The 14,081-nt window shown below is 36.2% G+C and overlaps 1 protein-coding gene across 1 annotated transcript in view; it reads left to right on the top strand.

The window, feature by feature from the left end:
- Positions 1-14,081, top strand: part of Faf1 (Fas associated factor 1) — a 297,788-nt gene that overhangs the window by 168,691 nt on the left and 115,016 nt on the right. The window contains exons 9-11 of the mRNA XM_042677919.1: positions 2,532-2,627; positions 12,826-12,952; positions 13,810-13,873. Of these exons, the coding sequence (XP_042533853.1) occupies positions 2,532-2,627; positions 12,826-12,952; positions 13,810-13,873 (287 nt within the window). The remainder of the gene's footprint in view (positions 1-2,531; positions 2,628-12,825; positions 12,953-13,809; positions 13,874-14,081) is intronic.

Raw genomic sequence — 14,081 nt, 5'->3', positions numbered from 1 at the left:
CCAGGGCATCCTTAACTGACATTGGCATATTTACAGTGAATAGAGGTGACGAAAATTTTAATACTTTTATGATTTGCCTTCAGGTACCAGCAGGTTTGCTTTCCATCACTTTTTTTTTAATCATTAATGTATTAACAAAAATACCAGATGCCACTTAAGTATTATTATAATTTTGACTCCATGAATCCTTTGAAATGATCTCAATAACCTTGTATCTGGAGATCATACTTTGAAAGTAATTGGTATATTTACTATGTTCTTAATACATTACTAAATATTTTTATAGGAATAAAAAATTCAACTTTTAAGAATATATCCTCAGTGATGGAATGTATTATGAGACAAAGTGTCTCATTTAAGCTATTCTAACAGAAAGCCTGTTAACAAGTGAATAACAACTTTTTATAGAAGAAACAAAAGATTGAGATGTAAAATATTCAGTGTAGAAGTAAAGTTACATCTTTTGCTCTAAAAGTCCATTATAGATTTTATCAACAAATGTTCTATGTGTGTGATATAGCACACGATACTCTATTAAAAGTTAAAATTAATGTGTGCTAATGAAAGAAAAAAGTTTGCCCTATGCTCAACTATCTCCTAAATAATGCTTTAAAAAAAGCAATCAACAAATAAATGCTTGCCTTTTCCTTTGATTACTTACCAGGGCAAATTTACTTTGTTGGTCACTTTTCATTATGTCTAAATATAACTTGCCACCCTTAAATTTCTATCATTGATAGTGGATAAGATCAATTAGAAATGATCTTTTTTATTGTAAACATGATGTACAGAGGGGTTACAGTTACATAAGTCAGGTAATGAGCATATTTCATTTGGAACAGTGTCACTCCCTCTCTCATTTTCTCTCAATTTTAAATATAATCTTAAGTACTGCAGTTCTTTTTATTTAAAAAATGGTAACTCACACCTGTAATTCTAGCTACTCAGAAGACTGAGATCTGAGGATCAAGATTTGAAGTCAGCCTGGGCAGACAATCCCAAAAGTTTTGAAGTGTGTATAGCTCAAGTGGTAGACTGTCAGCTGTGTGCAAAAAAGGAAAATAGCATGAAGCCCTGAATTCAAGCCCCAGTTCTCTCTCTTTCTCTTTCTCATTCTCTTGCTTTCTTCCTTTATCTCACACATTCACTCATTTGTGCACATGTGTCCACACACACACACACATACACACACACACGGCTTTATTTTGTAAATGCTCTAACACAATTCCTTTAGCAGATAGATGGATAGATTGATTGAACCGCTTAGATATAAAATTTCTGTGTTGACAGATTACAGTTTACACACACACACACACACACACACACACACACACATATGTATGTTTGTATGTATATGTATATACACATAGTTACAATAATAACTTAGAAATACTAGTTTGGTCCACTGTCACATTTCATAAAGTAATTTTATTGAAAATGTGTCCCTCCCTTTTAATTTACACATGATTAGGCCGTGTTCAAAAGAAGTTATAACTGTAATCCCTCTGTGCATCACCTTTACAATAAAAAAAAGAAGTTAATCACCATGTCTCTTCTCATGAGATCTAAAAATGGTGATTGTTGAAATAACAGCCTATGTCAGTGTAGTTTCAAACCCAGCTTTCACTTAGCATGCCGTGTTTAACCCTTTCAAAAGTCTAGTAAGATAGCCAAGGCAAAGGTAACCCCAATCACTAAGTAAGAAAAGTGTGGCCTCTCCTAATATCAGGAGACTAGGCAGCTCTCTTGTACCTGGCCCAGGTGTCTGTCCCTTGTACTACTCTATTTTTCTGCTAATCAGAAAAATAGCAACATGCACTGAAGGGGAAAGTATGTATAGTTTTTGCCTTATTTTCTATATCCCCATCTGTCTTCTCCTGAAACTTAGCCTTTATTACAGTGGAAAAAATATATAAATTTCAAAATCTTCTTGTTGATGCAATTCTTAGGCTCCTAGAGTAAGCTTTCTAGTCAAGTTTTAAAATAATAGAGCACAATATCTAAAAAGTAAATTATGAAGAATGATCACATTTTGTTTAAAATAATGGATTCTGGTGGCTCAGTGGTACAGTGCTTGCCTTGCATGCACGAGGCCCTGGGTTCGATTCCTCAGCACCACATAAACAGAATAAGTCGGAAGTGGCACTGTGGCTCAAGTGGTAGAATGCTGCCTAGAGCTTAAGAGCTGAGGGATGGAACCCAGGCCCAGAATTCAAGTCCCACAACCGACATACATACATACATACATAAATTCTGTGCCAGGGTACTGGTGACTAGCTACTGCCTACTTAGGAAGCAGAGAATTGGAGAATTGTAGTTTGAAGCCAGCATTAGAGTCCATGAGACTCTTCTCAAAAGCTAGACTTGAGATTTTGCTTAAGAAGTAGAGTACCAGCCAAGCACTATAGAATTTTATAGATTTGGCCCTGAGTTCACACCCCAATATGGCTAAATAATATAATGATGATTTGTTCATACCCCAGTACTGCTAAATGATGATGATAATGAAATAATAATTTTGCTTTCTGCAGATGTGTCTTGCTGAATCAGGGTTGTCTTATCCCTGCCATCGACTTACTGTGGGAAGAAGATCTTCACCTTCACAGACCCGGGAGCAATCAGAAGAGGTAAGCTGTTTGCCAGCTTTTCATTGAACAGAAAGTCTGTATTCCTCTATTCATGTGATGCCTACTCCTCCTCCTCCTCCTCCTCCTCTTCCTCCTCCACCTTTTCTTCCTCTTCCTTCTTTTTGTGCTGATACTGAAGATTGAAGTTAGGGCCTGGCATTTTTGTTCAAGGCTAGCTCTCTACCATTTGAGCTACAGCTCCCTGTCTAGTCTAGTTCACTGATTCACTGGAGATGAGAGTCTCATAAACTTTCTTGCCCAGGTTGGCTTCCTGAGTAGGAATTATAGGCATGAGCCATCAGCAACTGGTTACCCATTCTTCTTTATCTGCCATAGCAATGAGTTGATAAAGTTAATATAGTGTGAATAAAATACCTGTAAATTTTGTTTTGGTTTTTGTAGGTTGTGGGGATTGAAATCTGGGCCTGGGCGCTGTCCCTGAGCTCTTTAGCTCAAGACAAGTGCTCTACCACTTGAGCCACAGTGCCACTTCTGGTCTTCAGGTGGTTAATTGGAGACCAGAGTCTCATGGACTTTCCTGGTGGGGCTGTCTTTGAACTGTGATCCTCAGATCTCAGCCTCCTGAGTAGCTAGGATTACAGGCGTGAGCCACTTGGGCCCAGCTAGTCTCTAATTTTTTGTTGTTGTTGTTGGTCATGGGATTTGAACTCTGGACCCGGGCGCTGTCCCTCAGAGCTATTGCTCTACCACTTGAGCCACAGGGCCACTTCTGGTTTTCTGGTGGTTAATTGGAGATAAGAGTGACACAGACTTTTCTGCCCGGGCTGTCTTTGAACCGCAATCCTCAGTTCTCAGCCTCCTGAGTAGCTAGGATTACATTTATGACGGCTGTCTCTAAATTTTTGAAGGCAGAAATTATCATGTGTTATTATACCATTTATGTACTTTTTCTTTTAGTTTCTTGTTTAAATGGGTAGAATTCATGTTAGATTGTTTAAAATGTCAAATTAAGAAGATGTTAACATTTTGGGGGGTTGGAGTTTTGAAAGTTTGTTTTGTTTAGTTTTTAGGTTTTGCTATTGACAGTGTAGTTTTGTACACTTGTTAAGATTGATCTGTCAGTCCTTTATGTCATTGGTAAGGTACCTTTGATAAGCCAGTCACTGCTTGATACAACAAAGATGAATAACATGCTACCTATACCAGTTATCTAATAGTAAACTGAAGTCATCCATATAAGGTATTGAATGTGATGCAAGACAGTTTTGGGTTTTTTTGAAAACTGTCTGTTTATTGAGTGGGATATGAACTTTGTTACACTGAGTTAGAAGTTTGCATAGTAGAAAAAAGATTGTTATTTGTACCCCTACTCTAAAATGACTGTTTCTTTGTTGCCCATAATAATAAAAAAGAATGTTAGTTTGATGATTCGGAACATACAAATTAAAACTTAACCTCAGGCCTACAAGTAAAATATTTGGAAGCTGGATTTGTTAAATATTAAAAGAGGCTAATAAATGTCAGTAAGAGTTTCTTGGCAGCACATATTACAAATAAAACTGTATGTTAAATGGAAAAAAAAAAGAAAATGGGAAGAGAGCCTAAACATGACAATTTATTCTCTCTTTTTTTTTTTTGATGTGGTCATGTGGCCTAAACTCTGGGCCTGGGTGCTGCCCCTCAACTCTTCAGTTCAAGACTAGCACTCTACCACTTGATCCACTGCACCACGTCCAGCTTTTTCTGCTTATGTGGTACTGAGGACTCGAACCCAGAGCCTCATGCATGCAAGGCAAGCGCTCTGCCACTGAGCCACCTTCTCAGCCCCAACAGTTTATTCTTTTTTAAAAAAGCTCTTAGTAGCCAGGCTCCTGTGGCTTACTCCTATAATCCTAGCTACTCAGAAGAGATTCAAGGATCTCAGTTTGAAGCCAGACCAGGCAGGAAATTCCTGAGACTCTTTATTTCCAATGAACCACCAAAAAGCTGAAATTGAATTTAAGTAGTAGGATGCTAGCCTTGAGCAAAGACGGGGGAGAAAGGCTCAGGGGCAGCACCCAGGCCCTGAATTAAAGCCCAGTATTGGCACACACATAAAAGTACTTAGTGAAATCCTACTATGCACTAGAAAAAGTTATTGCCACACTTTAAAAATAATATAATATTATAAACACATATACATTCAACCTTGGAGCAGCTAAATATTTAAGGCAAATATATCCTAAATATATGAGGCAAAATCTAAATGAAACAAATTGTAACAGACTTTATTTTACATTTTAAAAAAGAAAATACACTTTGTTAGGAGACTTTACTCCCCTATGTTAAGCATTGCAAAGATTATCCAGACAGAAAAATCATTGAGACATCTGGGCGCCGGTGGCTCACGCCTGTAATCCTAGCTATTCAGGAGGCTGAGGTCTGAGGATCTCGGTTCAAAGCCAGCCCGGGCAGGAAACTCCTTGAGACTCTTATCTCCAATAAGCCACTAGAAAACCGGAAGTGGTGCTGTGGCTCAAGCGGTAGAGCACCTGCCTTGAGCTGAAGAGCACAGGGACAGCGCCCAGGCCCAGAGTTCAAGCTCCACAACAGACCCCCCCCCCAAAAAAAAAAAAAATCATTGAGACATTGGAATTATATTATACTTAAAGTACTTCCTTTCATGCCAAAGTCAAAAATTCTCAGGTTATTAGGTAATGAAAGAGAGTTGTATGCTCAGGTTGCTAAGATCTACAGTGGGAATGAATCTTTTTTCCATAAATCTGTAAAAAAATTTATATGGTTTGTGGTTACAAATTATATATAATTATATATAAATAAACTTATATATAAATAAATATACATATAAATAAAATTGGAACAGCCCAATAATTAGTAAGGTGATTGAATCTAATAAAAAGCTTTCCACCAGCCAGGTGCCAGTGCCTCATGCTGTATTCCTAACTACTTAGGAAGCTAAGATCTGAGGATCACGGTTCAAAGCCAGCCCAAGCAGGAAAGTCCATGAGACACTTACATCCAATTAACCACCTGAAAACCAGAAGTGGCTCAAGTGTAGAGTGCTCGTCTTGAGCCAAAGAGCTCAAAGACAGCCCCCAGGCCCAGAGCTCAAAAGCCCCATGGCCACAAAAAAAAAAAGTTTCCCACCAAAAAAAATCCAAGTATCAGTGTTTTCATTTTTTTAATTCTACCAAATGTTAAGAACTAATACCATTCTTAAAATTTTCTAAAACTTTAAAAAGGAGAAAATACAAAGCCATCATAATTCTAATAGTAAAGCTAGACAATGATGCTACAAGAAAAGATAATTAAGGTCAGTATCCCTGATGAACATAGACGCAAAAATTTTCAACAAAATACTAGTAAACCAAATTCAACACTTATTAAAAGGATTATTCATCATTATTCATTGGAATACACATTATTCAGATGGTTCTACACAAGTCTTACCCAAGTAGATAGGATTATAAGCTTGAGTCGAGTTCAGCTCTAACTTTCTATGAACCAACATTATACTACCAAAACAGAAATCATGAAACATCCTATTTATAATAGCAAATAACTCTTAGAAATAAATTTAACTAAAGTGTTTTCAAAAATCTGTATACTGAAAACTATAAAATATTGTGAAAAGACATTTAAGAAGACACAGATAAATGAGAAAGTAATCAACATTCTCCAATTAGAAGAATTAATATTGTTAAAATGTCCATACCACAATGCAATCTGTATCCAAAGTTCAATGATGTTTTTCACCGAAATACAAAAACAGTTCTGAAACCTTTATGGGACTATGACCATAAAAGGTCTGAAATAAGTAAGCAAACTTGAACAAAAAGAAGAAAGTTAGATATATTACCCTAACCAACTTCAAAATATATTACAATGCTATTATGTTTAAAATAAACAGGCATTAACATTGAAACAGATACATGGACCAATGGAAACACTAGAGAGTCTTGAAATGAACCCATGAATTATAGGACTTATTCATTGAAGTAGAGAGTAGAATGATGGCTTCCAGAGTTTGGAAAGGGCACAAAAGGTGTGTGGCTTTAATAAAAGAAGAATAAATTTTGAGATGTATTCATGACTGAATATAGCTGAATATAGCTAATCAGACTGTTTTCCAAATTTCAATAGCTAATCAGACTGTTTTCCAAATTTCAAAATTGCTGCAAGTGAATAAATTTCTGGTATTTATATCACAAGAAATGACAAGTTCTTAAATGTAGTTCAATTTATTCTATAATGTTTTTATATGACTATATTTTCAAAATATTAATGTTGTACCCTATAAATATACCACTTATTGTCAGTTAAATATTTTATGAGAAAAGGATTACAAATATACATTTCTCCAAAGAATATATAACTAATGTCCAATAAGAACATGAAAAATTATCATCTCCAATCATGAGAACCATCTCCTATGCACTATGATGCAGCTATTTTCAAAAAACAGAAAGTAACAAGTGTCATCATATATCAAGAAAATATGGATTCTTGTACACTGTTGGAAGGCATGTGAAATTATATAGCAGTAATGGAAAATGGTATAATTCCTCAAAAGAATAAAAAATAGCATTACTATTTGATCCAGCAATTTTCCATCTAGTTATATGCTGATAGGGCCTCAGATATCTGTAGTCTCACATTTATAGAGATGTTACAGTAATTTAAACATGAAAAAACTCAAATGTCCTCCAGTAGATGAATAAATTGCAAAATGTAGCATATATTTAAAAGGATAATTGAAGAGGAAGGGCATTCTGACAAATACTATAACATAGATGAATATTTTAAGTGAAATAAGTCATTCACAAAAAGATAATTTATGATTCTACTTAGGTGAATATAGTTAGAGTAATCAAAATTATAAAGAAAGGAAATAGAATGATGGTTGCCAGGGTGTTGAGATAAAGAGGATGTGAAGCTGATATTGTTCGGTGAGTATGGATGGTATTGGTGGTGCCACAATATTGAGGATATTTATTTATTGACAGTCCTGGGGCTTGAGCTTGGGCCTGGACTTTGTACCTGAGCTTTTTGTGCTCAAGGCTAGTGTTCTACCACTTGAGCTACCATGCCACTTTTAGAGGATATATATTTAATACTGTTGAAATATACACTTAAAAGTGATTGTGGTTGACAGGCACTGGTGGCTCATGCCTATAATCCTAGCTACTCGGGAGGCTGAGATAAAAGGATTGTTGTTTGAAGCCTGCCTGGCCAGAAAAGTCTCTGTGAGATTCTTATCTCCAATTAACTACTCAAAAACTGGAAGTGGCTCTATGGCTCAAAGTGGTAGAATACTAGCCTTCAGCAAAAGAGCTCAGAGACAGCACCCAGGCCCTGATTTCAAGCCCTGCAACCCCCACCTTCCCCTCGCCCCCCTCCCCCCCCCCCACAGATACTTACTGGGGGATGGAACATTGGGAAATTGAAGAAAGGTATTTTAAAGTGATTGTCATAGAATGCACTATGAATACAAGCAATGAAGACATTACATTATTCTAGGGATGAGATTATCCTAGACAGCGCTCTTTATTAAAAATGAAGTCATTGCAACGCAAGTTGAAATATAAAAAGCAGGAGATAACTGGCCAGATGCAAAGAATAGGTTAAATTTAAAACATATTTCTAAGTTGAATTTGGAGAAAAAAGATCTGAACTAGAACATTGCTAGTACAAAGAATAAAGAGTATGGATTTCAGAAATATTTCAGAAGAATAGTAGGACTGATTACTGACAAGATCTCTGAGAAAGGACAGGTAAGAAAAAAAATGATGCCGAGATGGTGGCATGAATGATAAAGAAGATTTGTTCAATATCTATTCAATACTTGATTGCATACCTATTGTATGCCAAAAGCCTTCATCTCCTGCATCATCTTTAAAAGCTCATCAAAAAAAGAGGGTTTTAGCCAGGCACTGGTAGCTCACCCCTATAATCCTAGCTACTCAGGAGGCTGAGATCTGAGAATCATGGTTTGAAGCCAGTCCAGGCAGGAAAGTCTGTAGGACTCTTACCTTCAATAAACTACTCAGAAAAAGCCAGAAGTGGCTCTGTGGCTCAAGTGTAGAGCACTAGCCTTGAGCACAGAGAGGCCTGCAACCACAATCCCCTGATCTCAGCCTCCCATGTAACTGATGATAGGTATGCATGACCACATCTGGCTATTGATTGAAATGGGGTCTCTTGAACTTTTGCCCTAGCTAGTTTTAAATATTGATCTTCCCTTCTGAGTAGCTAGGATTATATGTATAAACCACTGGTCCCTCATCCTGGAAATACATTATGATTTTGTCATCTTTACTTAATTTCCATTGTTCACTGTTCAAGTAATCTCTTCCTTAGATATTTGAAATAGGTCACCTTTTTTTTTTTAATAGGTCACTTTTCTCATGTCTTTAGGTCCTTATGCAAGCAGACCATACCAAATAACACACAGAGACATGAGAGTTGTTTCCTTCAACACTTCCCTGCCTAAAAACCTCTGCTGATTTTCTTATTGCCATCATAGTAATGTGCAAATAATCTTAGCATAATTTTAAGGAGTGACACAGTCTAATGCCATCAATCTTTTTTGCCCTTATGGCTAGGTCACACTTCTTGTATACACATGAAACTAGTAATTCTTTGTGTTTTTATGGATTTTCATTGATCTTTTAAAATACCGAACTATTTACTCACTTTTCCCCCCTCATTGTGTAACTCCCCTCTGCACCATACATATACTCCACCACTATGCTATCTTCAAGGTCTGCATTAAATCTTGGCGCACTGTATGACATCCTGAACAGTCTTTGTAATAGTCCTTGAGGGACTAAGTCACTCTCTATTTTTAAATAGCATTTGGTTATACCTTTTTTTGTACCTCCTACACCAAGCAAATAAATATATTTTCCTTTTAGAGTGGGAATTTCTTGAAGATAGAAACTATATATTACATTTGTATTCCTAGCCTTTAACCTTGTGCCTTAACATAATATATGGTTGGTAATGTCTGCTAAAAGAAACATTTACTTTAGTTATAAGATTGCTTTGATGTATTTTCATTTCTAAATATTTGTCTCAAATAGTTTTGTTGTCATTTCCTGCAAGTTTTCCCTAATCCCTCTCACCCTGAGTTGAGTTAGGTATAACATTATCTCATTTTATTATTCATATATCTTAACACTATCTTTCAATATTATTACTATCTGTATAATATAGTTCTCCTCAAGAGGGCATAGACTATACCTTTCACACAAGTCTTGAAAATTTGGTACAGAGTAGATATTTGTAAATGTTTGTTGACTGATAGAAGGAGTAAATGAAGGTAATAAACAGCTAAAATAGAATAATAAAATTTGGATATTTTTGAAATTCTGAATCAACAGCTTTTCTACATTCAAAGCATTTTAAGGCAGCCATGACTGATCATGAGATTATCTATTCTCATCAGCAAACATTAATGAAAAAAAGATTGTTTATCTCATTTTTTAGAAAAGCTTTTCCTAACCTGTGAGATGGCTGATAAGAAAATGTGAAGAGATTGGGAGTTCCTTATACATAATTAAGTAGTTCATTCTTGCAGATACTTCAATAATTCATATTTGAAATATACTTTTTTCAACAAAATCGGCTTTTAGATACCTCCATTTGAAGGTGTTGTTGTAGGGTTTCATAAGAGACTGAAGGATTCTGTACTTTGTGGAGCCAAAATGAATAATAGGTCATATAAAAGAATTAAAATCACTTTTAATATAAAGTAAGACCTTATTTGGAAAGGAGGAGGGATATCATTTGATTGAAAATTGAATTTGGAGAAAGGATAGATGTTAGACAATAAAAGAAGTGAGAAAAAAGAGAAGTATATATGGAATATTCTTTGTTTTTCCTGCCCCATGTCCCTAAACTCTCATTCTTAATTTGATGCCTCTCAGAGAGAGGGGTGAATACTAGAAAAGACTTGGTGAAAGCTGAGATGAATCTAGCTGATCAAGGTTGCGGGGTGTGTTACTATAGTCCTTTGTTTCTTTTACTTGCCTGTGATCATGACTAGGCACTTGAAAGGAACATGTAGTGTGCATTACAGATTTTGAGCCTTTACCTGTTTAACTCTAAGCCTCAAAGTTAGAAGGACCTTCATCCAAGCTTTTAACTGTAAAGAGTTCAAAAGAGTTCAAGAGCAGTTGTTTTAGGAAATGGGTTTTATAGAAGAGACTCCTCACGGCTTTAAAATGGGAAAGGGTTTTGAAATTTTAAGCTTACAAATCTTAGACCAGGAGATCTTGGCTCTCTAGAACAAAATATTCAGGGAAAATTACAATTGCATGTAGAAATAAGGCTTTTGTGTGAAGTAGTAATAGGTCCAGAATAGCAGACAAATGACTTAAGGCAGTACATTCATTAATTCATCCAATAGTGTGTTTTTATTATCTTGCTCAATGCCAAAGCATTGGGAAGACTCTTAAAAATGAGATGAAAATAGTACAATTCTGGGCATTAATGCTTGGATTTGTCCAGAGAGGAAATGCTAAACTTAACAATTTTAAAATTGTTTCTTGGGGTCTGAAGTGCTTCAGGCATACCCTAGACCCTAACTGTCAAACAGATATGACTCCAAGAGTATTAAACTCCTTATTGCCCTCTTCCTCCATGAGAGCAGGCATAACTTTTTAAAGTCCAATGAACATAGGCATTGTATACTGTAAATTTCTGTAATTTGTGACTGGGGAAAGGTAGTAATCCATGAAAAGTAGTTAGGAAAACCACTGACAAAAAATCTGTAAGAGCCGGGCACCAGTGGCTCACGCCTGTAATCCTAGCTACTCAGGAGGCTGAGATCTGAGGATCACAGTTCAAAGCCAGCCCGAGCAGGAAAGTCCATGAGACTCTTTTCTCCAAAAACCACTAGAAAACCAGAAGTGGCGTTGTGCTCAAGTGGTAGAGTACTCACCCTGAGCTGAAGAGCAAAGGGACAGCGCCAAAGCCCAGAGTTCAAGCCCCATGACCGACCAAAAAAAAAATATATATATATATGATATATATATATATATGATACCTTCCAGCTTTAAAATCTATAATTCAGTAAGTGGTTAACCTCTAGTATTCCTTCTAGCTAAATTTTGTGAGTCTTTGATTCTGTTTCTCTTAATGCTTTTCTAGAAGTTACTATTTTCTTTTTGTCGGTTGTGGGGCTTGAACTCTGGGCTTGGACACTGTCCCTCAGCTCTGTCCCTCCCTCAGTGCTGGCTCAAGGCTAGCACTCTACCACTTGAGCCACAGCACCACTTCCGGCTTTTTCTGCTCATGTGGTGCTGAGGAATCAAACCCAGTGCCTCATGCATGTGAGGCAAGCACTCTACCATTGAGCCACCTTTCAACCCTAGAAGTTACTTTTAAGTTAGGTTCTTCTGTATAGACTGAAGGATCAAATAGTTTTCCTCTTTTTTTTTTTTTCTTTTTTGGGCTGGTTCTGGGGCTTGAACTCAAGGCCTGGGCACTGTCCCTGAGCTTTTTTGCTCAAGGCTAGCAAGCACTCAGCCACTTGAGCCACAATTGCACTTCCAACTTTTTGCTGGTTATTTGGAGAGTCTCATGGACTTTCCTGCTCAAGCTGACTTTGAACAATGTTCCTTAGCTCTTAGACTCCTTAGTAGTTAGAATTATAAGCATGAACTACTGGTGCCTAGCTACTGTGAGCTTTTTTTTTGGGTCCGGTCGTGGGGCCTGAACTCTGGGCCTGGGTGCTGTCCCCTCAGCTCTTCAGCTCAAGGCTAGCACTCTACCACTTGAGCCACAGCGCCACTTCCAGCTTTTTTCTTATGTGGTGCTGAGGAATCGAACCCAGGGCCTCGAGCATGCAAGGCAAAGTGCTCTACCACTGAGCCACCTTCCCAGCCCCTACTGTGAGCTTTTTGAAAGCTTCATTTATTACTTTGTCTCTGACTTTTTAAGTTGTACCCATTTTCTTATTGAGCACTTAATTCCATATTCTACACTAGGGATAAAACAAAAACCCCTGTGTTCATTAAGTTTATAAATATCCTTCATTTTCTGTTATTCTCCAAACTTTGGTCTCCTTTACAGCAGGTTTAGTATATAATTCTTAAAATGAAAAGTACTAAGCTTTACTTTCCTAAATGACTTCTTGTTTGATAATACTAATATCCTGTTGTAAGTACATAAATTTAGAATCTGCTATGTTGAAATCAATATGAATCTAATCAGGACTTTCCTTAAATAGCAAAGCACCGATGTTCATATGGTTAGTGATAGCGATGGAGATGACTTCGAAGATGCTACAGAATTTGGGGTGGATGATGGAGAAGTATTCAGCATGGCGTCATCTGCCCTGAGAAAATCTCCAATGAGTGAGTATTAATATCTCTTTGGGGCCAGCATTATAATTCTCCCTTCTAGAACTCAAAGTTAACAATGGTAAACTTTAGATTTTTGAGATATTAAATAAAAGGAGTGAACGTTCTCCATTAGAATCAGTCTTTTGAGTTTTGATTTTATTAAGCCCCCAAATTCTCGGTGTAATAGTAAAAATTACAAAAAATTCAAGGAAATGTACATTTTGTTTCTTATGTGTATTGTTTCCCACATCTTATCAAAGACATCATTGTGAAGAATAATAACATTTTTATCGACTAATACTCATATTTGGAAGGAAAAAAGTAAATGTACCATCACTGTCACTTCCGCTTATGAGATATGTAATATAGAAATCAAGTAATACTAAGGCAGAATGACTGCTAAAATTAATTCTTAAGTACCTCTTTCACTCTGTGAAATTATAGCTCTCCTGTGGGCAGAAATAGATGTAATATTTAAATGAAGTTGAAAAATTTCCTCATTAATGTGGTCTTTAAAATAATGTCAGATCTTTTAATATAATTTAACAACAAGATATCTAGAAAATAGTAAAATCTTTACAGCTGGCACATACATTAGATGCTTGCCAGAATTGTGTCTGTTGATTTCCACATTTTATGAGCTTGGAATTTTTTAAAGATTATTTTTTATACTGGCTTGATGATCTTCTAATGTATGCTGAGTTAAAATGTCCCCTCAGATATATCACAGAAGCTAAAGCTTAATTTTATTTCCTCTTTATTGATTAAATATATTTCTTATATGTGGGATTAGATGTTATGTGGTTTGTTTTTTGTGTCTATTTGTTTTGTTTTTTTGGTTTTTGTTTTTTCTTTTGTTTGTTTTTTAGTGCCAGAAAACGCAGAAAATGAAGGAGATGCCTTATTACAATTTACAGCAGAGTTTTCTTCAAGGTAGGGTTAGGACATTAACTATATAAAATTGATGTTCTCTTATGCTACTGTGATTTTCCTGGGGCAATTTTAATTATAGATTGTTTAAAATTTTGCCATAAAGTATCCAAATGATGTCTTTACCAATATATATTGTCCTGGTAGGGAAGTACATATTGTTAAATGTAAGCTAACTAATAAACCATATACTACTTCAGAGAGGTACATT

Source organism: Dipodomys spectabilis, unplaced genomic scaffold (genome assembly GCF_019054845.1).
Source record: "Dipodomys spectabilis isolate Male_0828 unplaced genomic scaffold, ASM1905484v1 ptg000002l, whole genome shotgun sequence".
NCBI lineage: Eukaryota > Metazoa > Chordata > Mammalia > Rodentia > Heteromyidae > Dipodomys > Dipodomys spectabilis.
Note: the sequence above shows the minus strand (reverse complement) of the source record. Positions and strands in the feature narration are given on the sequence as shown.